Source organism: Bufo gargarizans, chromosome 10 (genome assembly GCF_014858855.1).
Source record: "Bufo gargarizans isolate SCDJY-AF-19 chromosome 10, ASM1485885v1, whole genome shotgun sequence".
NCBI classification, from domain to species: domain Eukaryota; kingdom Metazoa; phylum Chordata; class Amphibia; order Anura; family Bufonidae; genus Bufo; species Bufo gargarizans.
In genome coordinates, this window is record NC_058089.1 from 27,124,839 (window position 1) to 27,151,729 (window position 26,891).

The window sequence follows — 26,891 nt, forward strand, 5'->3', positions numbered from 1 at the left end:
AAGCCCGCAGAGGCCCTTCAAGGCCCTCAATTGAGGTCTACAGAATAACTGCACATCTTCTTGTAACTGAATTGTATAGCATGCTGTTAGAACTGCCCATATGCTATATGAGAAATAAGAACTAATAAGTCATCTGTATAATTAACCCCCAGAAAGTGAGATACCGATGTCACATTTTCACTTCAGACCCAGTGCCTACAGGAGGATCATCTGACCTTCTCCTGTGCCTGTCTGTCCCTGACTAGTCATTGTATCTGTTTTACCTGGATTGTTTCTTAAGTCAATACCAATATTGTTTGCAGAAAGAGTGATGGGGAATGAAAGACAACATCCAATGGTCGCTTGCTCAATATCATTTTAATAGATTTATAAATACACGACAATTAATGAAATATTTGGACCCAGAGTAAATGGGAGTTCACAAAGACAGCCTTTTCAGTATACGATCATCATCAGAGATTTGACTTAATTTTTTTGCCCTCAGGCTGCTCAGAAGTATTTTTTTGTAAAACTGAAGATTGATAAATTACTTAATTGCTAGAAACATCTAGACATCATTATCTTCCGTCTTCTTGTCTATTTTCTCCATAAAATCTGATTTGTTAAATTTGTTCTGGGATTTAATTTTCATCATTATTCTCTGCTTTATTTCTTTTTTTAATGTCTTGTTGCTTAGCAGTCTTCGGAGCAGTCTGCATTGGTTTGCTTGTGAGCCAAGGAACCTGCTTGCTTACTGGAGATACCTTTCTATTTTAATCAGAGCTTTCATTTCTATTCATTTTCCTTACTATTCTCTCTATTTATGTCATTTTTGTCTTCTTTCTCCTGAAGCTGTCTAGTGGTCTTCATTGGTTTGTTTGAGATTGTAGGGCCCTGCTTGGTTACTGGAGCTATTTTGTCCTTACCATCTACCTCTTTCTCATTAGAATCTGATTGGCTATCATCTCCAGAGTTGTCTTCTTTACTATTCTGGTTGTATTCTTTTTTGCAGGTGGTGTCAACACAGCTACATTTCTTCACATTAATAAAGTAGTATTTCATTGTCTTGCCGTTGGGACAAGTAAGGATAATGGAAATCTTTTCTGTTTCTGTCTCTTTGCAACAAACACATTTTTTCTCCATAGACTGAGATTCTGCAGAGTATCTGAAAGTAATAGAAGTAAAACAAAAATAGGTCAGTTACTTAAAAAACAGCAGAGAAGACCATACAAAATATTAGCATATTATCCTGCAGGAACATTATGATTAACAATCAAACATCATATTATCTGGTTCACGGAGAATCTGAATATTAGCCTTTTTTTGGTAAGTGCGTATAAACTTTCCGTGACTGCTGGCTGAATGCCTATTTGGCCGGCAGCTACACTGGTATGTTGGATTGATCATGGCTTATTTTCTGCCAGAATATAAGGATTGGGAGTTGAAATTCAGTTTGCCTGATCCTTCTTTACCCAGTCCTCATCAGTATAGGGAAAGTGAGGACATCACCATACATATAAGAAAGGTGACTATCCCTGCCATAATCAACCGGTTTAGTAGGTGATAATGTAATGTGTATGGTGGCCTTACGAGATCTAATACTTTCATATTGATTTTTCTTGTCCAGTCCTTACAAAATCAAAGTTACATTAGTAGGAAACTTACTTGGAATAGCTTTCACAGTTTCCTTGACAGTATGACATTGTAATCGGCTTGATAGACTTGCAGCCATTTTGAAGAATGATGTTGTCCGTCTTTAACTTCTGACACTTATTTTCTTCTTTCACACCTTTAAGTAAAGCCATGAAAGAGTGTAAGAACAATGTGCTGTATACTCTTATAAACCTATTATAAGCAAAATCACTTTGTGATTACCGAAATGTCATGATGACAAAATTGGGTCTACAGGTTTAAATAAGACAGGCCAACATAAGCATGGAGTTTGTATACAACCTCACCTTAGGTTGTGGGACCCACTAGGACAGGGACAATACATACACATAAAAAATATTGAGTAACACCAGGGCATAGGTGTGACTTAATAGTAACTGTATAACTATATGTGTGCGGTCAACTTCATTTTTTGAGGACAATATCCTCCAAATGGAATACTTACATGTTAAACAACATCCGTTTGGATCTTTTTGAATAGTGCCCTACAAAAGTAAATAGTTATTAGCCTCATTTTATGATTTTATAATTCTTAACAGATTAAAAAACTAGCGAAGATGGTAAAATTAGTGGTTACTTATTGCAGGGCTTAATGGGGTTTTAAAAAAAAAAAAAAGTAGAAGGTTAATTGCTTAATTTAATTTCTTCTAGGATAAGTACTTTTTTCAACTAAGGCTACTAAACTCAATTATGATAATTATGATATTTCTTGAATATGTAGGAACATGACTAGTGATTGATTGCATGCTTCCTAAATACATACAAAATACTTACAGGTACACATTCATCGAGGTTGATTCTTGGGCATGATATTTTGGATGCCACAGTTAATAACGTGTCTTTCTTACGGATACACTCATATTCAGTGCAGTTATCTCCAGGAGGCGACCATGTATCTCCAGGCTGTAAGCAAGCAAATGTGCGTGGGTATCTTACTCATAGAATTATATGGAGATTTAATGGACTTTGAGGTTCATCATGGTGCTTACCTTGAGAAGATGTGTAGAGTTATCAGGCAAGTCCATGATACACTCTGTCTGTTCACATATTCCACAGCATTGTCCTGGGACATTTGTATATGTAAAGCCCTGGGGATAAAAAAAATATTGGTAATGGTAAGTGAAATGTCCTCACTTAAGATGCTGTATGAATGTTGATGCTTTATGGCTGATTTCTGTAAGACTATACCTGAGCACACTTCTTGTCACATATCACTGGAGTGCAAGAAACATGATATATTCCTGTTGTCTCATTCATATTTTCATCACACATACATTTTTCACAAGGGTTTGAAGAAAGAACTGTGGTACCAGGCTAGAACAAAAGAGAACAATTTGGGATGACCATTAGAAGGTTGTGGATGTGGACACATTATATGAATGATGAATTATATGAATAGAGAACATTCTAAATGATAACAATGCAGGTTTTTTTGTACCTGGTATTCTGTCCCATTATGTAAACACACGTCTTTGGGTTCTACAAAAAGATGTATTCAACAATTAGAGATTGAGGTAGATTGACGGATCAATTAATAAATAAGGAGAAACAAATACGAACCACATTTGTAGATTGGGCAGCACTCTTCTGGACTCGTATATAGCACAGCCTCATATCCAGGCTCACAGTCCTTTTTAGTGTTGGAGCAAAGACTGACATTACAACCTGGTAAGTAAAAAAACACCATATAATGGATCAACATATGGCCTTCTAGTTACGTTTTATGTAATAGAATAGTGTCTGTATTTCTATGGCACATTATACATTATTTAGACAGTCTACTGCTGTGCATACATTTATGAACTTCCATCTGGAGGCTGTTATGAACTTTTGTTCAAGTTTTGATTGTTCCGACTGGTAGGATAATTTAAACACAAGACTGTATCTGTTTATGTAGTTGAGGTGAATGTTCCTACTACAGAGGACCTGTCAAGTCATCCAACAAGCTTTGTTTACCTGGCTTTAGCTGCTGCTCTGCAGATGAAACTGCTGTTTTCTTTCTCCTTTGCCCCTCGTTCCCCTAGTGCCATTCGTTTTGGCTGTTGAGGGGACATGATGCTCGGTGGAAAGTAAAACCAATGCTCTGAATATGTCCAATCTGTATGGACAGTGTCAGGGCTGTGGATCACTTCCCATTGAGAATAGAACTTAAACTCAAGACGTTGATTGCTCAGGAATAAGGTGCCTAGAAGGAAAGAACGGCAATGGAATCTGCAGGGCGGCAACTAGAGCCAAGTAATGGCAGATGCCATTTCTGGAGGACTCAACAAGTTTTCTTTGAGCCATTGTCCATGATGTTAAGCTGTTCTCCTTTGCATTTTGAGTTTAATATGGATATTTAGATACTCACGGCATTCAGTGACTAGGCAGCATGGATTGGATACGTCTGGTACAGAAACAGGCATATATCCTTCCTTAGTGCAGTTTTCAGAGACAGGTAAAGCGCAGGATTTTTCAACGCACTGCACACTCAATGATATGTTATCACAGCGACAGGTCTTACAGTTGCTGTCCCACGTATCACCAGGCTAAAAAATATCCAAACATCAGCATATAGGTCTAATATACTATGATTGTGACATAAGATAGTCTGAATGTATACATTACCTCTCGGGGCATTCCATCTGGTCCAGTACATCCTACACAGAGAGAGACAACCATTAGGGCCATGGACAGATGTCAACTCTGAGTATTACCTGATAGTGATAACTGTAAAAGGCACAATAAAAGTGACTACATACCACAAGTGGAAACACATTTGTCTGATACAGCGTTGTATTTTGTCATGTTTTCAGGGCAGTAGCATCCTTCCATGAAGTCTTCTGTACCCTCATTCAAAAATGCGTCATTATATCTACAAGACAGGCACATATGAATGCAGGAAGTAAAAGTTATACAATACTACACATAAAACAACAATACACATACACATAAAACAGCAGAGCACCACACGCTTACCTGGAATCACAGGTGCGTTCTACTGCAGAGCCACATGGATTGTACACAAGATGTGAGGAACAGTTCATAGCTAATCAAGAAGTAGATACAAATTATTATTATAAGCCAAAACTACTATTCAAGGATCATTAGGCACATCATATGTTTAAATGGAGTCTGTAAGCAGTTTTGACCATGCTAAACTGCTGACAGTACTACGTTGGAGCTAGGCAGAGTTGCAAAAATATACATTTTGTGAAGTAATAAGAATATGAAGTTTTATTCAGCGAAATTCTGCTCTCTACGGCACAGGGTGGATCTTCATTGTGAGTGACAGCTCTAGCATCCAACCAGGAGACCACTACAGCTGTCATTAAAAGCATAGGGCATGTTCGTACTATCAAAACAGCAAAATAAAGTGGTCTTAGAAGGCAGAAAAATGCTTATTATATTTGATGCCAGAAGCTCCTCAAAAAGTATGTTTGTCTTGTTCTTGCCATCCCCTACCTAGTGCTGCCAACAATTTAGTAAGGTCAAAAGTGCTGACAGACTCCCTTGAAGCAAAAAAATACTTACAGCATAAACCATTGGTACTGTTTCTCCAGTCTATACAGACACCTTCCATTCCGCAGATTCTTGCATAGCTCTGTAGACTGGAGCACAGAATGTCATCTTGTGACTTAGTACAGCCATCAGTGACACAGGCCTGGTAGAAAGGTTCGGGGGGTACAACACTGTGGCATTTCTCAAAGACACTGAAAAAAATTGACAAATAGAAAATATTACTGCCATGGCACACTTTTAGAAAATTGCTATAGTGGATTTTCTAACCTTCAAGTATTACTTTATTCCATCCTAAACTTTCCAACTCTATTTCACATTACCAGTACCTAATATTACCATGCATTGATGATGCTTACCTGCTTAAGATAAGTGTGCAAACCTCAGGGGCATTGCAGGGTTCTTCTGACGAAATGATTTGCTTTGTTGTCAAAGAGGTAGAAGGAAGATAAGACAGCTCAGTTGATGGAACCCTTGTTGAAAGAGTATGGGGAACACTGGACATAACAGTGGAGAAATATGTGGGTGGCAATGAAGAGAATGGGAGTGTAGACTGGCTTGGAATACCAGTTGGGGTAGTTGTAGGGATGGAGCTGCATGTTGAGTCTTGACTTGGTGTATTCCATTGCCCTGCCATTTGAGTACATGATGGAGCCAGTTGTCCATTTGGAAGTATACAGTCATCAATCTGATTATTTGAACATTTACCTATAAATATAATAGAGACCATATAAGTGTATGTACTGTATATATATAAATATATATATATATATATATAGATATATATATACACACTATTTACACACTCTACCTATTTATTTGAGATGCTTACCACAGTGTCCTTGAGTATTACCAGAAAACTTGCTGATTGGAAGTTTCACCGTGAAGCTAAGAGCATTGAATGAGAGGTATGCACCAAGCTCTGGGATCTCCACAACAACAAATATACCGGAGGTTGTGATCAATATACCATTTCTGTAGATTGCTGGATATACTCTCTCTTCATTTATATAAATCTTAAAGATTAAAGAAAAATGTTAAATCCAGTTGTGTACAACAAAAAGGTCTATAGCAGTCTTTGATTTCTGTCTCAGATATATGTAGATAAGCTGCTGGTTACCTGGTTGAATATTCTTTGAATCAAAGACTGGGATTTCAGCACAATAGTGTCATTTTTGTACATAATGCGTAGAGTCTTCACACAATTTGGGTCATCAGGGTTGCAAGAGAAGTTGTCGATATAAACTCGGAAGTGATCAAATACTGGAGTTATCTGCTGCACGAGGACATAGGTGCATTGACCATTAAAAGAGTAGTAAGTACCATCAAAAGTGATATAGTTAGAGGTTCCCCAACCACCGCAAACACCTAAAAGAAAAAAAATCATGTCAGAAATTGTTACATTATATATATTACTTTCAAATAAGCACATAAATACTAGTAAGAAGCCAGCATAAGGTAAGATGTGGCTAAGACTTACATTGACATTCCGGCTCATAACAGCAGCCACTGTCATCAAATATCTTCTGGGGCTGTAAGCGATTGGCACAGACCACCTCGTTTATTGGTGCACACTGCTTCTTATTTATGGCTATGTTGTTTTCTCCAATACATCTTGCCTGGGTACAATTGTCTATCATCCAAGTTTCGTTCACCTATGGAATGAAAGGATGGTAAAACATTTTTTGTTATTGTCATATGTATGGCACATAAACAAGAGAAGAAATAGGAAAGATATTTCTGAATTAAGGATGGTCATACACATTATGTAACTCATTGTCATTCATCCAAAATCTATTCCATGCAAGAAACCCCAGTCATAATACATTCATCACTAAATCTTTAAGGCCCCAAATTTTCAAGACCGGTATGTGTTTCTCCAGTCTTGGTTGGCCATGCATTGGAATGGCCCATCTCTACCCTAACATTCACCATACCTTCTATTCAGAAACTGGTGAAGGCAGAGTAAAATGCCATTTGTGACTAAATCTAGTTACTATGGCATTAAAGATTAGCAAAACCTGATTTTGCGACTTTTATTGCCACATATTCACCCCTTTATTGTTTTACTTATTTTGATGCATTACAGTCTGGGATGAAACTTGATTTTAATTTAGATTTTATGTAATGAACCTAACAAAATAGTCCAAACAAAATGCCTGGTTTAACAAAATATAAGAACTGAAACATTCTGAGTGCATATCCGTTAACCCCCATTGCCACGAAGCCCCTAAATACAGTCTGATCCTCATGTGTGCACTCAAAGTGTCATATAATCTGCCACATGATATGAGTATTTATCATCTGTTATGAAAGGTCCCTAAGTCTGCAACACTATTAAGCAAGCAACTTGAAGACCAAGATCCTTTCCCGACAGGTCAGAGAAGCAGTTGGGAAGAACTATACCTCAAGGCTGGGTTACAAAAAAACATTTCAAACTCTAAATCTCTCACAGAGCTCCATAAAATCCACTATAACAAACTGGAAAGAATATGGTGCAATTACAAACCTGACAAGATAGGGCAGCTCACTAAAAGCCACGGGCAAAGGACAAAGAGGACATTAATCGGAGATTCAACAAAGACACCAACAGTAACAGCTAAAAGATCCACGGCAGAAATAAAAGCCTGTAGGAGCACTACAAGCTGTATACACCACACTGGAAGAGTGGCCACAGAAATCAATTTCAGTAAAGAAAAACTAAGAAAATAAGATCAGAGTTCACCAAAGAGCAGATAACAGACTTCCCAAACACATGAAAGATGGATTTTCTGGTGAGATGAGACTAAAATGTAACTTTTTGGCCATCATGGGAGATGATGTTTGTGGCGTAAATCTAACACCTCCCTTCATCTCAAGAACATCATTCCCACACTGCCGCATGGCAGTTGCTGTGGGGATGCTTTTCAGAGGCAGGGACTGAAAAAAAATTCAGGATTTAAGGACAAATGGATGACGGTAAATACAGGGCAGTCTTGTGAAGAACCTATTCCAGAGTGCAAGAGATTTGAGAATGAGAATAAGTTCACCTTTCAGCAGGAAAATGACCCTAACCATACTGCATAGAGGAGTGGTTTAACAGTAAAAATGTTAAGTGTATTGGAACGGCCTAGTCAAAGCCCAAACTTCAATCTAATTGAGAACTTATGGCAAGAATGTTGCATGATGATTGCTGTATACTAATGCAAACCATCTAAATTGAAGAATTAGTACAGTTTTCCTAGAAGAATGGGTAAAAATCCCACTGTCTAGCTGTATTAAGCCAACAGAGATATACCCCAAGAGAACTTCAGTTATGATCACAGCAAAAGGTGGTTCCACAAATTATTGACTTCAGGAGGTAAATACTTATGCAGACTAAAGTTGCATCCTTTTTTGTCTTAATTATTGTTTTTATCACATTAAAAACAAAACTATTTTGGACCTTCAAAGTGGTAGGCATGATGTGTAAATCAGATTGTACATTTGAGGAAGTAATGCAACAAAACAGGAACAACACCAAGAAAGGGTATATATGTGTTTAAACATACATGAACAAATTAGTCTAATAAAAATATAAACAGGCCTAACTCTATGGATTAGAGCTCAGCAGAAACATACCGCTCGTGGAGGCATGAGAGCACTGCATTCAGGGTTGATAGTGCTGGTTAAACTAGCACTTGATGTTGAAGTCTTGGTTTGAGATGTCTGAGATGTCTTGGTGCTTGTTTCTGATTTCTTTGTAGTACTTTCTGTCTTCTTTGTAGTCATGGTACCTGTACTTGCAGTTACAGTCTTTGTGGTCTTAGTACTACTGGTAACAGTTGGCACAGTAGAACTGTAACATTGTTCACTGTATCTTTCCACCTCGCAGTTTTGATTGCATTTTGCATAGAAACACCAGCCTGCATTGTCGGTGGTGTTGTATATCACTTGTCCTGAAGAACAGAAACGTATGTAGGGTTACAGTACTGTTTTAGGTTGCACTTGACAGCTAAGTATCTTTTCAAACCTGTTGCATGCGATCCTATGAAAATATCATGAAATGTCCACCAGCATATAGTTTATAGTTCCTTAATTGTAATTGTTTACTTAAAGGGGTTCTCCACTTTGTTTAAACTGATGATCTATCCTCTGGATAGATCATCAGCTTCTGATCGGCGGGGGTCCGACACCCGGAACCCCCGCCGATCAGCTGTTTGAGAAGGCCGCGGCGCTCAGCGGCCTTCTCACTGTTTACCGCTGGCCGAGTGACGTCATGACTTGTATCAACTGGCCTGGGCGGGGCTAAGCTCTATTCAAGTGAATGGAGCTTAGCCGAGCCCAGGCCAGTGATACTAGTCGTGATGTCACTGGGCCAGCGGAAAAAAGTGAGAAGGCCGCGGCGGGGGGCCCGGGTATCGGATCCCCACCGATCAGATGCTGATGATCTATCCAGAGGATAGATCATCAGTTTAAACAAAGTGCAGAGCCTCTTTATCACTAGACTCTTTATGTGTGACAGTTAGGAATGAGCAAAGCGAGCTTTGACTTCAAGATCTAAAGTCGCTTTGCTCCAAAATTAGTTTTAATGCTGTACGGAGATCCTTCTCTGTACAGCATTAAAATGTGTGTGCTTTGGCGAGACAAAGTGAGTTTCACCGAAGTTTTGCAAGACTTTGGCGAATAACTTTGAGATTTGATTTCTGAACTTTAAAACCATTTTAAAACTTGGTTCCAAAGTCGGCTTCAGTACCGAGGTACCAATCGGTACCAAAGCAGATTTTGGATAACTGTTTTAAAATGTTTTTCAAGCTTAATAATCAAACCAGTGATAACTTACTTCGCCGTGCTGGAGTGCATACATTTTAATGCTGTACAGAGACAATCTCCATACTGCATTAAAACAAATTTTGGAGTGAAGCGACTTCGGATCTTGAATCCGATGATCTCTTTGCTCATCTCAAGTGATCTCATATGCAAATGTTTCCAAATGATATTCTAAAATAAAATGTTACATAAAGTTTCACATCATATTCTACTATAAAAGTATGACATTTTAGTATGAAGTATGTATGCATAATTACTTATGCTACAGGAACACATACCTGGAGGAACAAAAACTCCGTTGACATTACACATGCATCGAACTGTAGAAAACGATTCAGTGCCTGCTGTTGATAGTTGAGAGGTTGTTGTAACGGTGCGCTCCGTGCTGACTTTTCCAGAAGTTGGGAATGTTGACTGATGTGTAGATTTTGGGGGTTGCTGTGAATAAAATTGCGTGGACAACATCTCTTCAGATGTACTCTTTGTACTAAAAATGGTATGAGATGTTGCAGTTACTTCATGAGATTCTGTAACCACTTTGGTAGTCTCAACTGTTCTTGGCTTTTGAGATGTCAAATCATGTTTAGATTCAGTGGTTGACTTATAAAAGACAGTACTTGTCTGGAAAGGTGTTGTCTTAACAGAACTTATCCTACCAAGGGTAGTTTTGAATACTGATGTAACTATTCCAGATTCCGTAGACATTTTAGTTGATTTCATGGTAACAGGTATGTGTGAAGATGTTTCTTCATGTGCAGATTCCGTGGTTGACCTTAATGATATTGAAGTTTCCTTTGTAGATGTTATTTTAGATGTCATTGGTGTTTCTGATGTTGTTTTTAAGGCAGTTGTGACAGGGATTCTAGATGTCATATCTTCATGCGAAGATTCAGTGGTTGACTTATGCAAATCAGTATTCGCCTTGGCAGATGTTGTCTTACCAGTGGCTTTAAAAGGAGAAGTTACTTCTCCAGACTCAGTAGACATCTTAGTAGTTTTCATGGAGAAAGGTTTGCGGGAAGTAGTTTCTTCATGTTCCTCTACTGTAGTTGACCTCCTGGATGCAGTAGTTTCCTTTGGAGATGCTGCTTCAGAAGTAATTGGTTTTCCAGGTGTTGTTTTGTAAGAAGAAGTGACTTCATGAGATTGTGTAGACACTTTAGCAGTTGTGACAGGTTTTCTAGATGTCATATCTTCATGTGAAGACTCAGTGGTTGACTTATGCAAATCAGTAATCAACTTGGCAGATGTTAACTTACCAGTGGTTTTGAAAGCAGAAGTTACTTCTCCAGACTCAGTAGACATTTTGGTAGTTTTCATGGAGACAGGATTGCGTGAAGTGGTTTCTTCATGTTCCTTTTCTGTAGTTATCCTTCTGTATGCAGTGGTTTCTTTTGGAGAGGATGCTTCAGAAGTCAGTGGTTTTCCAGGTGTTGTTTTGTAGGCAGAAGTGACCTCATGAGATTGTGTAGACACTTTAGCAGTTGTTACAGGGTTTCTAGATGTCATATCTTCATGTGAAGACTCAGTGGTTGACCTATGCAAATCAGTATTTGCCTTGGCAGATGTTATCTTACCAGTGGTTTTGAAAGCAGAAGTCACTTCTCCAGACTCAGTAGACATTTTGGTCGTTTTCACAGAGATAGGTTTGCGGGAAGTGGTTTCTTCATGTTCCTTTTCTGTAGTTGTCCTTCTGTATGCAGTAGTTTCTTTTGGAGAGGATGCTTCAGAAGTCATTGGTTTTCCAGGTGTCGTTTTGTAGCCAGAAGTGACTTCATGAGATTGTGTAGACACTTTAGCAGTTGTGACAGGGTTTCTAGATGTCATATCTTCATGGGAAGACTCAGTAGTTGACTTATGCAAATCAGTATTTGCCTTGGCAGATGTTATCTTACCAGTGGTTTTGAAAGTAGAAGTTACTTCTCCAGACTCAGTAGACATTTTGGTAGTTTTCACAGAGATAGGTTTGCGTGAAGTGGTTTCTTCATGTTCCTCTTCTGTAGTTGTCCTTCTGTATGCAGTAGTTTCTTTTGGAGAGGATGCTTCTGAAGTAATTGGTTTTCCAGGTGTTGTTTTGTATGCAGAAGTGACTTCATGAGATTGTGTAGACACTTTAGCAGTTGTGACAGGGTTTCTAGATGTCATATCTTCATGTGAAGACGCAGTGGTTGACTTATGCAAATCAGTATTCGCCTTGGCAGATGTTATCTTACCAGTGGTTTTGAAAGCAGAAGTTATTTCTCCAGACTCAGTAGACATTTTGGTAGTTTTCATGGAGACAGGTTTGCGTGAAGTGGTTTCTTTATGTTCCTCTACTGTAGTTGACCTCCTGTATGCAGTAGTTTCTTTTGGAGAGGATGCTTCAGAAGTAATTGGTTTTCCAGGTGTCGTTTTGTATGCAGAAGTGACTTCATGAGATTGTGTAGACACTTTAGCAGTTGTGACAGGGTTTCTAGATGTCATATCTTCATGTGAAGACTCAGTGGTTGATTTATGCAAATCAGTATTTGCCTGGGCAGATGTCATCTTACCAGTGGTTTTGAAAGCAGAAGTTACTTCTCCAGACTCAGTAGACATTTTAGTAGTTTTTATAGAGACAGGTTTGCTTGAGGTGGTTTCTTTATGTTCCTCTTCTGTAGTTGTTCTTCTGTATGCAGTAGTTTCTTTTGGAGAGGATGCTTCAGAAGTCATTGGTTTTCCAGGTGTCGTTTTGTATGCAGAAGTAACTTCATGAGATTGTGTAGACACTTTAGCAGTTGTGACAGGGTTTCTAGATGTCATATCTTCATGTGAAGACTCAGTGGTTGACTTATGCAAATCAGTATTTGCCTTGGCAGATGTAATCTTACCAGTGGTTTTGAAAGCAGAAGTTACTTCTCCAGACTCAGTTGACATTTTGGTAGTTTTCACAGAGATAGGTTTGCGTGAAGTGGTTTCTTCATGTTCCTCTTCTGTAGTTGTTCTTCTGTTTGCAGTAGTTTCTTTTGGAGAGGATGCTTCAGAAGTAATTGGTTTTCCGGGTGTCGTTTTGTATGCAGAAGTGACTTCATGAGATTGTGTAGACACTTTAGCAGTTGTGACAGGGTTTCTAGATGTCATATCTTCATGTGAAGACTCAGTGGTTGATTTATGCAAATCAGTATTTGCCTTGGCAGATGTTATCTTACCAGTGGTTTTGAAAGCAGAAGTTACTTCTCCAGACTCAGTAGACATTTTAGTAGTTTTTATAGAGACAGGTTTGCTTGAGGTGGTTTCTTTATGTTCCTCTTCTGTAGTTGTTCTTCTGTATGCAGTAGTTTCTTTTGGAGAGGATGCTTCAGAAGTCATTGGTTTTCCAGGTGTCGTTTTGTAGGCAGACGTGACTTCATGAGATTGTGTGGACACTTTAGCAGTTGTGACAGTATTTCTAGATGTCATATCTTCATGTGAAGACTCAGTGGTTGACTTATGCAAATCAGTATTTGCCTTGGCAGATGTTATCTTACCAGTGGTTTTGAAAGCAGAAGTTACTTCTCCAGACTCAGTAGACATTTTGGTAGTTTTTATAGAGACAGGTTTGCTTGAGGTGGTTTCTTTATGTTCCTCTTCTGTAGTTGTTCTTCTGTATGCAGTAGTTTCTTTTGGAGAGGATGCTTCAGAAGTCATTGGTTTTCCAGGTGTCGTTTTGTAGCCAGAAGTGACTTCATGAGATTGTGTAGACACTTTAGCAGTTGTGACAGGGTTTCTAGATGTCATATCTTCATGTGAAGACTCAGTGGTTGATTTATGCAAATCAGTATTTGCCTTGGCAGATGTTATCTTACCAGTGGTTTTGAAAGCAGAAGTTACTTCTCCAGACTCAGTAGACATTTTGGTAGTTTTTATAGAGACAGGTTTGCTTGATGTGGTTTCTTTATGTTCCTCTTCTGTAGTTGTTCTTCTGTATGCAGTAGTTTCTTTTGGAGAGGATGCTTCAGAAGTCATTGGTTTTCCGGGTGTCGTTTTGTATGCAGAAGTGACTTCATGAGATTGTGTAGACACTTTAGCAGTTGTGACAGGGTTTCTAGATGTCATATCTTCATGTGAAGACTCAGTGGTTGATTTATGCAAATCAGTATTTGCCTTGGCAGATGTTATCTTACCAGTGGTTTTGAAAGCAGAAGTTACTTCTCCAGACTCAGTAGACATTTTGGTAGTTTTTATAGAGACAGGTTTGCTTGATGTGGTTTCTTTATGTTCCTCTTCTGTAGTTGTTCTTCTGTATGCAGTAGTTTCTTTTGGAGAGGATGCTTCAGAAGTCATTGGTTTTCCAGGTGTCGTTTTGTAGGCAGACGTGACTTCATGAGATTGTGTGGACACTTTAGCAGTTGTGACAGTATTTCTAGATGTCATATCTTCATGTGAAGACTCAGTGGTTGACTTATGCAAATCAGTATTTGCCTTGGCAGATGTTATCTTACCAGTGGTTTTGAAAGCAGAAGTTACTTCTCCAGACTCAGTAGACATTTTGGTAGTTTTTATAGAGACAGGTTTGCTTGAGGTGGTTTCTTTATGTTCCTCTTCTGTAGTTGTTCTTCTGTATGCAGTAGTTTCTTTTGGAGAGGATGCTTCAGAAGTCATTGGTTTTCCAGGTGTCGTTTTGTAGCCAGAAGTGACTTCATGAGATTGTGTAGACACTTTAGCAGTTGTGACAGGGTTTCTAGATGTCATATCTTCATGTGAAGACTCAGTGGTTGATTTATGCAAATCAGTATTTGCCTTGGCAGATGTTATCTTACCAGTGGTTTTGAAAGCAGAAGTTACTTCTCCAGACTCAGTAGACATTTTGGTAGTTTTTATAGAGACAGGTTTGCTTGATGTGGTTTCTTTATGTTTCTCTTCTGTAGTTGTTCTTCTGTATGCAGTAGTTTCTTTTGGAGAGGATGCTTCAGAAGTCATTGGTTTTCCAGGTGTCGTTTTGTAGGCAGACGTGACTTCATGAGATTGTGTGGACACTTTAGCAGTTGTGACAGTATTTCTAGATGTCATATCTTCATGTGAAGACTCAGTGGTTGACTTATGCAAATCAGTATTTGCCTTGGCAGATGTTATCTTACCAGTGGTTTTGAAAGCAGAAGTTACTTCTCCAGACTCAGTAGACATTTTGGTAGTTTTTATAGAGACAGGTTTGCTTGAGGTGGTTTCTTTATGTTCCTCTTCTGTAGTTGTTCTTCTGTATGCAGTAGTTTCTTTTGGAGAGGATGCTTCAGAAGTCATTGGTTTTCCAGGTGTCGTTTTGTAGCCAGAAGTGACTTCATGAGATTGTGTAGACACTTTAGCAGTTGTGACAGGGTTTCTAGATGTCATATCTTCATGTGAAGACTCAGTGGTTGATTTATGCAAATCAGTATTTGCCTTGGCAGATGTTATCTTACCAGTGGTTTTGAAAGCAGAAGTTACTTCTCCAGACTCAGTAGACATTTTGGTAGTTTTTATAGAGACAGGTTTGCTTGATGTGGTTTCTTTATGTTTCTCTTCTGTAGTTGTTCTTCTGTATGCAGTAGTTTCTTTTGGAGAGGATGCTTCAGAAGTCATTGGTTTTCCAGGTGTCGTTTTGTAGGCAGACGTGACTTCATGAGATTGTGTGGACACTTTAGCAGTTGTGACAGTATTTCTAGATGTCATATCTTCATGTGAAGACTCAGTGGTTGACTTATGCAAATCAGTATTTGCCTTGGCAGATGTTATCTTACCAGTGGTTTTGAAAGCAGAAGTTACTTCTCCAGACTCAGTAGACATTTTGGTAGTTTTTATAGAGACAGGTTTGCTTGAGGTGGTTTCTTTATGTTCCTCTTCTGTAGTTGTTCTTCTGTATGCAGTAGTTTCTTTTGGAGAGGATGCTTCAGAAGTCATTGGTTTTCCAGGTGTCGTTTTGTAGCCAGAAGTGACTTCATGAGATTGTGTAGACACTTTAGTAGTTGTGACAGGGTTTCTAGATGTCATATCTTCATGTGAAGACTCAGTGGTTGACTTATGCAAATCAGTATTTGCCTTGGCAGATGTAATCTTACCAGTGGTTTTGAAAGCAGAAGTTACTTCTCCAGACTCAGTAGACATTTTGGTAGTTTTCACAGAGATAGGTTTGCGTGAAGTGGTTTCTTCATGTTCCTCTTCTGTAGTTGTCCTTCTGTATGCAGTAGTTTCTTTTGGAGAGGATGCTTCTGAAGTCATTGGTTTTCCAGGTGTTGTTTTGTATGCAGAAGTGACTTCATGAGATTGTGTAGACACTTTAGCAGTTGTGACAGGGTTTCTAGATGTCATATCTTCATGTGAAGACTCAGTGGTTGACTTATGCAAATCAGTATTTGCCTTGGCAGATGTAATCTTACCAGTGGTTTTGAAAGCAGAAGTTTCTTCTCCAGACTCAGTTGACATTTTGGTAGTTTTCACAGAGATTGGTTTGCGTGAAGTGGTTTCTTCATGTTCCTCTTCTGTAGTTGTTCTTCTGTATGCAGTAGTTTCTTTTGGAGAGGATGCTTCAGAAGTAATTGGTTTTCCAGGTGTTGTTTTGTAGGCAGAAGTGACTTCATGAGATTGTGTAGACACTTTAGCAGTTGTTGCAAGGTTTCTAGATGTCATATCTTCATGTGAAGACTCAGTGGTTGATTTATGCAAATCAGTATTTGCCTTGGCAGATGTTATCTTACCAGTGGTTTTGAAAGCAGAAGTTACTTCTCCAGACTCAGTAGACATTTTGGTAGTTTTTATAGAGACAGGTTTGCTTGAGGTGGTTTCTTTATGTTCCTCTTCTGTAGTTGTTCTTCTGTATGCAGTAGTTTCTTTTGGAGAGGATGCTTCAGAAGTCATTGGTTTTCCAGGTGTCGTTTTGTAGCCAGAAGTGACTTCATGAGATTGTGTAGACACTTTAGCAGTTGTGACAGGGCTTCTAGATGTCATCTCTTCATGTGAAGACTCAGTGGTTGACTTATGCAAATCAGTATTTGCCTTGGCAGATGTTATCTTACCAGTGGTTTTGAAAGCAGAAGTTACTTCTCCAGACTCAGTAGACATTTTGGTAGTTTTTATAGAGACAGTTTTGCTTGAGGTGGTTTCTTTATGTTCCTCTTCTGTAGTTGTTCTTCTGTATGCAGTAGTTTCTTTTGGAGAGGATGCTTCAGAAGTCATTGGTTTTCCAGGTGTCGTTTTGTAGGCAGAAGTGACTTTATGAGATTGTGTAGAAACTTTAGCAGTTGTGACAAGGTTTCTAGATGTCATATCTTCATGTGAAGACTCAGTGGTTGACTTATGCAAATCAGTATTTGCCTTGGCAGATGTAATCTTACCAGTGGTTTTGAAAGCAGAAGTTACTTCTCCAGACTCATTTGACATTTTGGTAGTTTTTATAGAGACAGGTTTGCTTGAGGTGGTTTCTTTATGTTCCTCTTCTGTAGTTGTTCTTCTGTATGCAGTAGTTTCTTTTGGAGAGGATGCTTCAGAAGTCATTGGTTTTCCAGGTGTCGTTTTGTATGCAGAAGTGACTTCATGAGATTGTGTAGACACTTTAGCAGTTGTGACAGGGTTTCTAGATGTCATATCTTCATGTGAAGACTCAGTGGTTGACTTATGCAAATCAGTATTTGCCTTGGCAGATGTTATCTTACCAGTGGTTTTGAAAGCAGAAGTTACTTCTCCAGACTCAGTAGACATTTTGGTAGTTTTTATAGAGACAGGTTTGCTTGAGGTGGTTTCTTTATGTTCCTCTTCTGTAGTTGTTCTTCTGTATGCAGTAGTTTCTTTTGGAGAGGATGCTTCAGAAGTAATTGGTTTTCCAGGTGTCGTTTTGTAGGCAGAAGTGACTTCATGAGATTGTGTAGACACTTTAGCAGTTGTGACAGGGTTTCTAGATGTCATATCTTCATGTGAAGACTCAGTGGTTGATTTATGCAAATCAGTATTTGCCTTGGCAGATGTTATCTTACCAGTGGTTTTGAAAGCAGAAGTTACTTCTCCAGACTCAGTAGACATTTTGGTAGTTTTTATAGTGACAGGTTTGCTTGAGGTGGTTTCTTTATGTTCCTCTTCTGTAGTTGTTCTTCTGTATGCAGTAGTTTCTTTTTGAGAGGATGCTTCAGAAGTCATTGGTTTTCCAGGTGTCGTTTTGTAGCCAGAAGTGACTTCATGAGATTGTGTAGACACTTTAGCAGTTGTGACAGGGTTTCTAGATGTCATATCTTCATGTGAAGACTCAGTGGTTGACTTATGCAAGTCAGTATTTGCCTTGGCAGATGTTATCTTACCAGTGGTTTTGAAAGCAGAAGTTACTTCTCCAGACTCAGTAGACATTTTGGTAGTTTTTATAGAGACAGGTTTGCTTGAGGTGGTTTCTTTATGTTCCTCTTCTGTAGTTGTTCTTTTGTATGCAGTAGTTTCTTTTGGAGAGGATGCTTCAGAAGTCATTGGTTTTCCAGGTGTCGTTTTGTATGCAGAAGTGACTTCATGAGATTGTGTAGACACTTTAGCAGTTGTGACAGAGTTTCTAGATGTCATATCTTCATGTGAAGACTCAGTGGTTGACTTATGCAAATCAGTATTTGCCTTGGCAGATGTTATCTTACCAGTGGTTTTGAAAGCCGAAGTCACTTCTCCAGACTCAGTAGACATTTTTGTAGTTTTTATAGAGACAGATTTGCTTGAGGTGGTTTCTTTATGTTCCTCTTCTGTAGTTGTTCTTCTGTATGCAGTAGTTTCTTTTGGAGAGGATGCTTCAGAAGTCATTGGTTTTCCAGGTGTCGTTTTGTAGCCAGAAGTGACTTCATGAGATTGTGTAGACACTTTAGCAGTTGTTACAGGGTTTCTAGATGTCATATCTTCATGTGAAGACTCAGTGGTTGACTTATGCAAATCAGTATTTGCCTTGGCAGATGTTATCTTACCAATGGTTTTGAAAGCAGAAGTTACTTCTCCAGACTCAGTAGACATTTTGGTAGTTTTCACAGAGATAGGTTTGCGTGAAGTGGTTTCTTCATGTTCCTCTTCTGTAGTTGTCCTTCTGTATGCAGTAGTTTCTTTTGGAGAGGATGCTTCTGAAGTAATTGGTTTTCCAGGTGTTGTTTTGTATGCAGAAGTGACTTCATGAGATTGTGTAGACACTTTAGCAGTTGTGACAGGGTTTCTAGATGTCATATCTTCATGTGAAGACTCAGTGGTTGACTTATGCAAATCAGTATTCGCCTTGGCAGATGTTATCCTACCAGTGGTTTTGAAAGCAGAAGTTATTTCTCCTGACTCAGTAGACATTTTGGTAGTTTTCATGGAGACAGGTTTGCGTGAAGTGGTTTCTTCATGTTCCTCTACTGTAGTTGACCTCCTGTATGCAGTAGTTTCTTTTGGAGAGAATGCTTCTGAAGTCATTGGTTTTCCAGGTGTCATTTTGTAGGCAGAAGTGACTTCATGAGATTGTGTAGACACTTTAGCAGTTGTGACAGGGTTTCTAGATGTCATATCTTCATGTGAAGACTCAGTGGTTGACTTATGCAAATCAGTATTTGCCTTGGCAGATGTAATCTTACCAGTGGTTTTGAAAGCAGAAGTTTCTTCTCCAGACTCAGTAGACATTTTGGTAGTTTTCACAGAGATAGGTTTGCTTGAAGTGGTTTCTTCATGTTCCTCTTCTGTAGTTGTTCTTCTGTATGTAGTAGTATCTTTTGGAGAGGATGCTTCAGAAGTAATTGGTTTTCCAGGTGTTGTTTTGTATGCAGAAGTGACTTCATGAGATTGTGTAGACACTTTAGCAGTTGTGACAGGGTTTCTAGATGTCATATCTTCATGTGAAGACTCAGTGGTTGACTTATGCAAATCAGTATTTGCCTTGGCAGATGTTATCTTACCAGTGGTTTTGAAAGCAGAAGTTACTTCTCCAGACTCAGTAGACATTTTGGTAGTTTTTATAGAGACAGGTTTGCTTGAGGTGGTTTCTTTATGTTCCTCTTCTGTAGTTGTTCTTCTGTATGCAGTAGTTTCTTTTGGAGAGGATGCTTCAGAAGTCATTGGTTTTCTAGGTGTCGTTTTGTAGGCAGAAGTGATTTCATGAGATTGTGTAGACACTTTAGCAGTTGTGACAGGGTTTCTAGATGTCATATCTTCATGTGAAGACTCAGTGGTTGACTTATGCAAATCAGTATTTGCCTTGGCAGATGTAATCTTACCAGTGGTTTTGAAAGCAGAAGTTACTTCTCCAGACTCAGTAGACATTTTGGTAGTTTTCACAGAGATAGGTTTGCGTGAAGTGGTTTCTTCATGTTCCTCTTCTGTAGTTGTCCTTCTGTATGCAGTAGTTTCTTTTGGAGAGGATGCTTCAGAAGTAATTGGTTTTCCAGGTGTCGTTTTGTAGGCAGAAGTGACTTCATGAGATTGTGTAGACACTTTAGCAGTTGTGACAGGGTTTCTAGATGTCATATCTTCATGTGAAGACTCAGTGGTTGATTTATGCAAATCAGTATTTGCCTTGGCAGATGTTATCTTACCAGTGGTTTTGAAAGCAGAAGTTACTTCTCCAGACTCAGTAGACATTTTGGTAGTTTTTATAGAGACAGGTTTGCTTGAGGTGGTTTCTTTATGTTCCTCTTCTGTAGTTGTTCTTCTGTATGCAGTAGTTTCTTTTGGAGAGGATGCTTCAGAAGTCATTGGTTTTCCAGGTGTCGTTTTGTAGGTTGAAGTGACTTCTTGAGAATGTGTAGAAACTTTAGCAGTTGTGACAGGGTTTCTAGATGTCATATCTTCATGTGAAGACTCAGTGGTTGACTTATGCAAATCAGTATTCGCCTTGGCAGATGTTATCTTACCAGTGGTTTTGAAAGCAGAAGTTACTTCTCCAGACTCAGTAGACATTTTGGTAGTTTTCATGGAGACAGGTTTGCGTGAAGTGGTTTCTTCATGTTCCTCTACTGTAGTTGACCTCCTGTATGCAGTAGTTTCTTTTGGAGAGGATGCTTCAGAAGTAATTGGTTTTCCAGGTGTCGTTTTGTAGGCAGAAGTGACTTCATGAGATTGTGTAGACACTTTAGCAGTTGTGACAGGGTTTCTAGATGTCATATCTTCATGTGAAGACTCAGTGGTTGATTTATGCAAATCAGTATTTGCCTTGGCAGATGTTATCATACCAGTGGTTTTGAAAGCAGAAGTTACTTCTCCAGACTCAGTAGACATTTTGGTAGTTTTTATAGAGACAGGTTTGCTTGAGGTGGTTTCTTTATGTTCCTCTTCTGTAGTTGTTCTTCTGTATGCAGTAGTTTCTTTTGGAGAGGATGCTTCAGAAGTCATTGGTTTTCCAGGTGTCGTTTTGTATGCAGAAGTGACTTCATGAGATTGTGTAGACACTTTAGCAGTTGTGACAGGGTTTCTAGATGTCATATCTTCATGTGAAGACTCAGTGGTTGACTTATGCAAATCAGTATTTGCCTTGGCAGATGTTATCTTACCAGTGGTTTTGAAAGCAGAAGTTACTTCTCCAGACTCAGTAGACATTTTGGTAGTTTTTATAGAGACAGGTTTGCTTGAGGTAGTTTCTTTATGTTCCTCTTCTGTTGTTGTTCTTCTGTATGCAGTAGTTTCTTTTGGAGAGGATGCTTCAGAAGTCATTGGTTTTCCAGGTGTCGTTTTGTAGGTTGAAGTGACTTCTTGAGATTGTGTAGAAACTTTAGCAGTTGTGACAGGGTTTCTAGATGTCATATCTTCATGTGAAGACTCAGTGGTTGACTTATGCAAATCAGTATTCGCCTTGGCAGATGTTATCTTACCAGTGGTTTTGAAAGCAGAAGTTACTTCTCCAGACTCAGTAGACATTTTGGTAGTTTTCATGGAGACAGGTTTGCGTGAAGTGGTTTCTTCATGTTCCTCTACTGTAGTTGACCTTCTGTATGCAGTAGTTTCTTTTGGAGAGGATGCTTCAGAAGTCATTGGTTTTCCAGGTGTCGTTTTGTAGGCAGAAGTGACTTCATGAGATTGTGTAGACACTTTAGCAGTTGTGACAGTGTTTCTAGATGTCATATCTTCATGTGAAGACTCAGTGGTTGACTTATGTAAATCAGTATTTGCCTTGGCAGATGTAATCTTACCAGTGGTTTTGAAAGCAGAAGTTACTTCTCCAGACTCAGTAGACATTTTGGTAGTTTTCACAGAGATAGGTTTGCGTGAAGTGGTTTCTTCATGTTCCTCTTCTGTAGTTGTTCTTCTGTATGCAGTAGTATCTTTTGGAGAGGATGCTTCAGAAGTAATTGGTTTTCCAGGTGTCGTTTTGTAGGCAGAAGTGACTTCATGAGATTGTGTAGACACTTTAGCAGTTGTGACAGGGTTTCTAGATGTCATATCTTCATGTGAAGACTCAGTGGTTGACTTATGCAAATCAGTATTTGCCTTGGCAGATGTTATCTTACCAGTGGTTTTGAAAGCAGAAGTTACTTCTCCAGACTCAGTAGACATTTTGGTAGTTTTTATAGAGACATGTTTGCTTGAGGTGGTTTCTTTATGTTCCTCTTCTGTAGTTGTTCTTCTGTATGCAGTAGTTTCTTTTGGAGAGGATGCTTCAGAAGTCATTGGTTTTCCAGGTGTCGTTTTGTATGCAGAAGTGACTTCATGAGATTGTGTAGACACTTTAGCAGTTGTGACAGGGTTTCTAGATGTCATATCTTCATGTGAAGACTCAGTGGTTGACTTATGCAAATCAGTATTTGCCTTGGCAGATGTTATCTTACCAGTGGTTTTGAAAGCAGAAGTTACTTCTCCAGACTCAGTAGACATTTTGGTAGTTTTTATAGAGACAGGTTTGCTTGAGGTGGTTTCTTTATGTTCCTCTTCTGTAGTTGTTCTTCTGTATGCAGTAGTTTCTTTTGGAGAGGACGCTTCAGAAGTCATTGGTTTTCCAGGTGTTGTTTTGTAGGTTGAAGTGACTTCATGAGATTGTGTAGAAACTTTAGCAGTTGTGACAGGGTTTCTAGATGTCATCTCTTCATGTGAAGACTCAGTGGTTGACTTATGCAAATCAGTATTTGCCTTGGCAGATGTTATCTTACCAGTGATTTTGAAAGCAGAAGTTACTTCTCCAGACTCAGTAGACATTTTGGTAGTTTTTGTCAATTGTGTTGTTCTTGTGAATTCAGGAGTTGCAAGATGTTTGGTTGAGTGAATTTCTACAGTTGTAGGAGCAAGGCTGGTAGATAGTTCACAGTCCTCCATAGAGCAACAAAGAATTTTTATTTGGTAGTTGTAACAAAGAGGAAAGTTCTTGTCCTGATCTTTGTTATTGCAAATTAGACCATGAGTGAGATTACACGTTACTTTTTGGCCAACTTCTTCAATAGTTATATTTGGGAAATTTTCAGCTCTGCACTTAATGTCCTCTGGTTTTGAGCATACGTTGTTTCCAGCAGCTTTAATGTTGTCTATTGTTTCAAAGTCACCATCAGAATTAATAATGCTGGGGAAATGTCCATCAATCCACGGTGTCCAAGTGCACATTTCTTTCTGACATGGAGTGTTGTGAGTTGTTGCTTGAGGTTTGGTTGTAGAAGGCTTTACAGTTTCTGTGACTGAGTTTATAGTAGATGTTCTAGGTGTAGTTTTTTCAGATGATATTGCATTTAATGTCCCTGTTGCTGGTATAGATGTTGTGACTGTAGTCTTTAGGGATTTTGTTGTCAAAGTGGTGTTTGGAGAAGAAGTCACAAAAGGTGTTGGGGAGGCAGAAGTTTCGCCACATGGAACAAAGGTGCAGCAGAGAATACTGATCTCATAATTAAAACATAGTTGAGAGAATTGGTCTCTATTATAACATACAAGTCCCACTGATGTATTGCATTGTATTATCTGGCCCAAGTCTGCAACTGAGATTTTGGGAAACTTTTGTGCTCGACATTCCACTTGAGAAGGGACTTTACATACAGAATAGCCCTTCTTTCTGATATTATCAAAGGTTTCAAAATCTCCTTCATTTTCTCCATACTTTGGACAGGTGACATCATACCATGGTGACCACTTGCACACTTCTTTGATGCAGGATACAGAAGTCGATGACATTTGCTCTGCACGTGAAATAATTTAATTAGGTAAATTAACAGTATAATATACAAACATTTTATAGGCAATACAATACATATCATACTTATAGCTAGGTTTTCCTTTACTCAGGGCAAAGGTTCAGTTCACTGTCCTAAGTCTGTATCTACCCTGGTAAAGGCAAATGGGTCATTTATCAAACTGGTGTAAATTAGAACTGGCTTAGTTGCCCATAACAACCAATCTGAATCCATCTTTCATTTTTGACATCTCCTTTGGAAAATGAAAGGTGGAATCTTATTGGTTGCTATGGGCTCCTAAGCCAGTTCAACTTTACAACAGTTTGATAAATTACCCCTAAAGTGACTTATTGGTGATCCGGCACCCAAAACTAAGAGGCAAGGATTGCTCACCCCTAGTTATGCACCTGACATGATCAAAAAAATAATAATGTGTGGGTCTACCCAAATTTAAAGCAAAGTAAGAGAAAGGGAACTGGGTAGAATTATCCTGTATTTTCTACATATACTATACAGTGGAAATTTAGGATTTGAATCAATAGTGTTCAATAGTAGAAACTGTGGCCCAGATTTATTATTGCATTAGATAGAGTAATCTTAGGCAGACTGTCTAGACCTGCCCCAGATTTATCACAGGGGCTCAGGCTGGATGGTAAATCTTGTGCAGGGATAAACACTTTACTCCTGACTCTATACCAATTATTAGTTGGCTTACTTTGAGACAAATTTGTACGCCCGAACTGTGCAATTTTAGTGCAAAGTGTATTCGGCTCCACCTTTTTCCCATGGAGCTACACCCACTTTTCACTAAGTTTCTCCCTAGTCAAGCTATGTTGGATAAAAAAATGCAGAAACCCCAGATGCGGGAGATTGCGCAACTTTATAGACACATTTTTCTAGGTGACACATTAGTAAATTTGGACCTGTATTTTCAAAAGGACAATTCTTTAAATGGGTTGGCCTGTTTTTTTTTTTTTTTTAATTAAGGACCTATCTTCAGAATAGGTCATCAATATAAGATCATAGAGGGTCCAACTCTCAGCGCACCCACTTATCATCTGCTTGAAGATAATGCAAGAGATCAGCTGTTTCCCTGCTGTCCGCTGACATTACAGTTGTGAGAAGGTGCAATTGCAGCTCCTTCATCCACATTAATTTCAGTTACACACATGTAGGGTCTATTTCCAATGTTATAGGCTTACACTTTACACAAGATTCCATTTGTCCCATAATACCTGGTGTGGAGATATTCAATGGGATTTTAGTGGTTGTATCAAAATGGAAGGTTGTGGTGGGCGCCTTGGTGGTGGGAACACAAGGGTAGACATTTCTTGCGATGGTTCCATTGAATGAGCATGTGGCTGTAATGCATCCTCCAATTCCATCAGTAGTGTTATAAATGACATCTCCGTAGTTGTACTTCATATTTCCATAGTAACAGTAACATGCTTGTGAATAAAATAAAAACAGTTAAAAAATCTGAAATTCCTAACATATATATTACTTGCATTTGTTATTTAACATGTTAGCCTTTGCAGTCTGTACCCCTTATAGCTGTATCCCTGGCTATACTCATGGAAAGGCGGCTTCCTTGTTTATGATAACGATATATTAATGTTAAGAATGTTGACAATGGAGCACTTACCCCTCTCATCCATCTGACAGCGGCGTCCTTTCTTTGTGCAAATACTGAAAAATAAATAAACATTTTTAAGATGGTAACCACGCAACAAGAAAAAATGATGTACTCACAAATATAGCCGGTAAGTACCATGATTCACAGTTCTTGTAAGAGGGGACCATATCTCCAACACTGTAACGTTTTCCATCGTCATCATAACACCCACAATTTGCCTGAGCCACACACTTCATAATGTCTTCATCAAAGAAAGGTCGTTCCTTTGGGCATTTTGGATAACATCCTATCATAGAATATAATATAGCAAGAATTATTTAGAACCACACATACTGAGATTACATTAAAATTAAAGTATATTTTAATGGTGTGAATGGACAGCATTGTGTGGCATTCGACAGCTTCCCTCAGAGATAGCAGCTAACTGCGAAAGGTTTCAGCAACTGGTCCCATAATGATTAATAGGTCATCCATGGGAACTGTCTTTGAGTAGGGGTTGTACTAATGGGTCAACTCCTGCTTTGAATAGAGCATGAGAGAACTGTCTGTATATGCAGCGCTCCACCTGACCACTGCAAAGGGTTAATCTTATGTTACTGAGTTAAATGTTGTAGAAAAAGATAAGCAGCACTCCAAACCCCTGTTGGGTAAAATTTACTGCACAGCTGAGGATAGGTCTAAAAAAGAAGAAGAAGAAAAGATGCACACGGATAAGTATCCAGGCTTGAGGGTCCCTTATAATGTCAGATCAGTAGAAGTAATGTAATTTTATTCAGTAAACAGTGGAGTGCTGTGGATCCTTCTACTGATCTGGGTTAAATGTTGTGATTTCATGTTAAAGCACTTATTTTTCTATGAACTCTGTTCATCTTATGAGAATGTATCGCCAATATATGGTTAATTAGCAGTTTAAAATAGGTCATCAAGTTGATGGACCTTGTCCACTTCCTGCTTAGTGGAGTCTAAGTTGAGCAGAGCTACAGGAAGGATGTGTGTGTATCAGCTCATGCAGAGTAGGCCCAAGTCTAGAGATTCATATTTTTGAGCTACCAAAGCCACTTTGTCACCTGAGTATCCCTAAGAAAAACAGAGCATCCATCTTAGAAAGTCTAGGACCATCCAGACCTTGCAAGATAATGACAGTAAGGTACCGCTTGTTCATGGCAAAATAGACTTTACTGCTGTGGAGATTCACAGTCAATGGGTGCCTATTCTTCTGTGCTATACCTCAGAACTGTGCCATTTGCTGCTGTATAAACTTCTACTCCCATTATCAATTCAGTTAGGAAGGA

At 38.8% G+C, this 26,891-nt stretch overlaps 1 protein-coding gene across 1 annotated transcript in view; it reads right to left on the minus strand.

The window, feature by feature from the left end:
* Nucleotides 1–487: 487 nt before the first annotated feature.
* LOC122920017 (mucin-5AC-like) overlaps nt 488–26,891 on the minus strand; it is a 43,106-nt gene continuing 16,702 nt past the window's right edge. The window contains 33 exon segments of the mRNA XM_044269227.1: nt 488–1,144; nt 1,645–1,768; nt 2,096–2,135; nt 2,425–2,553; nt 2,640–2,738; nt 2,839–2,964; nt 3,089–3,129; nt 3,211–3,315; nt 4,001–4,178; nt 4,258–4,289; nt 4,392–4,504; nt 4,609–4,678; nt 5,164–5,342; nt 5,508–5,856; nt 5,981–6,164; nt 6,269–6,516; nt 6,629–6,803; nt 8,749–9,065; nt 10,215–12,868; nt 13,031–16,684; nt 16,847–17,645; nt 17,808–18,910; nt 19,073–19,141; nt 19,730–19,776; nt 19,807–19,871; nt 20,034–21,684; nt 21,715–21,786; nt 21,922–22,002; nt 22,033–22,090; nt 22,571–23,969; nt 25,199–25,411; nt 25,609–25,652; nt 25,735–25,885. Of these exon segments, the coding sequence (XP_044125162.1) occupies nt 772–1,144; nt 1,645–1,768; nt 2,096–2,135; nt 2,425–2,553; nt 2,640–2,738; nt 2,839–2,964; nt 3,089–3,129; nt 3,211–3,315; nt 4,001–4,178; nt 4,258–4,289; nt 4,392–4,504; nt 4,609–4,678; nt 5,164–5,342; nt 5,508–5,856; nt 5,981–6,164; nt 6,269–6,516; nt 6,629–6,803; nt 8,749–9,065; nt 10,215–12,868; nt 13,031–16,684; nt 16,847–17,645; nt 17,808–18,910; nt 19,073–19,141; nt 19,730–19,776; nt 19,807–19,871; nt 20,034–21,684; nt 21,715–21,786; nt 21,922–22,002; nt 22,033–22,090; nt 22,571–23,969; nt 25,199–25,411; nt 25,609–25,652; nt 25,735–25,885 (14,942 nt within the window). The 3' untranslated portion in view covers nt 488–771.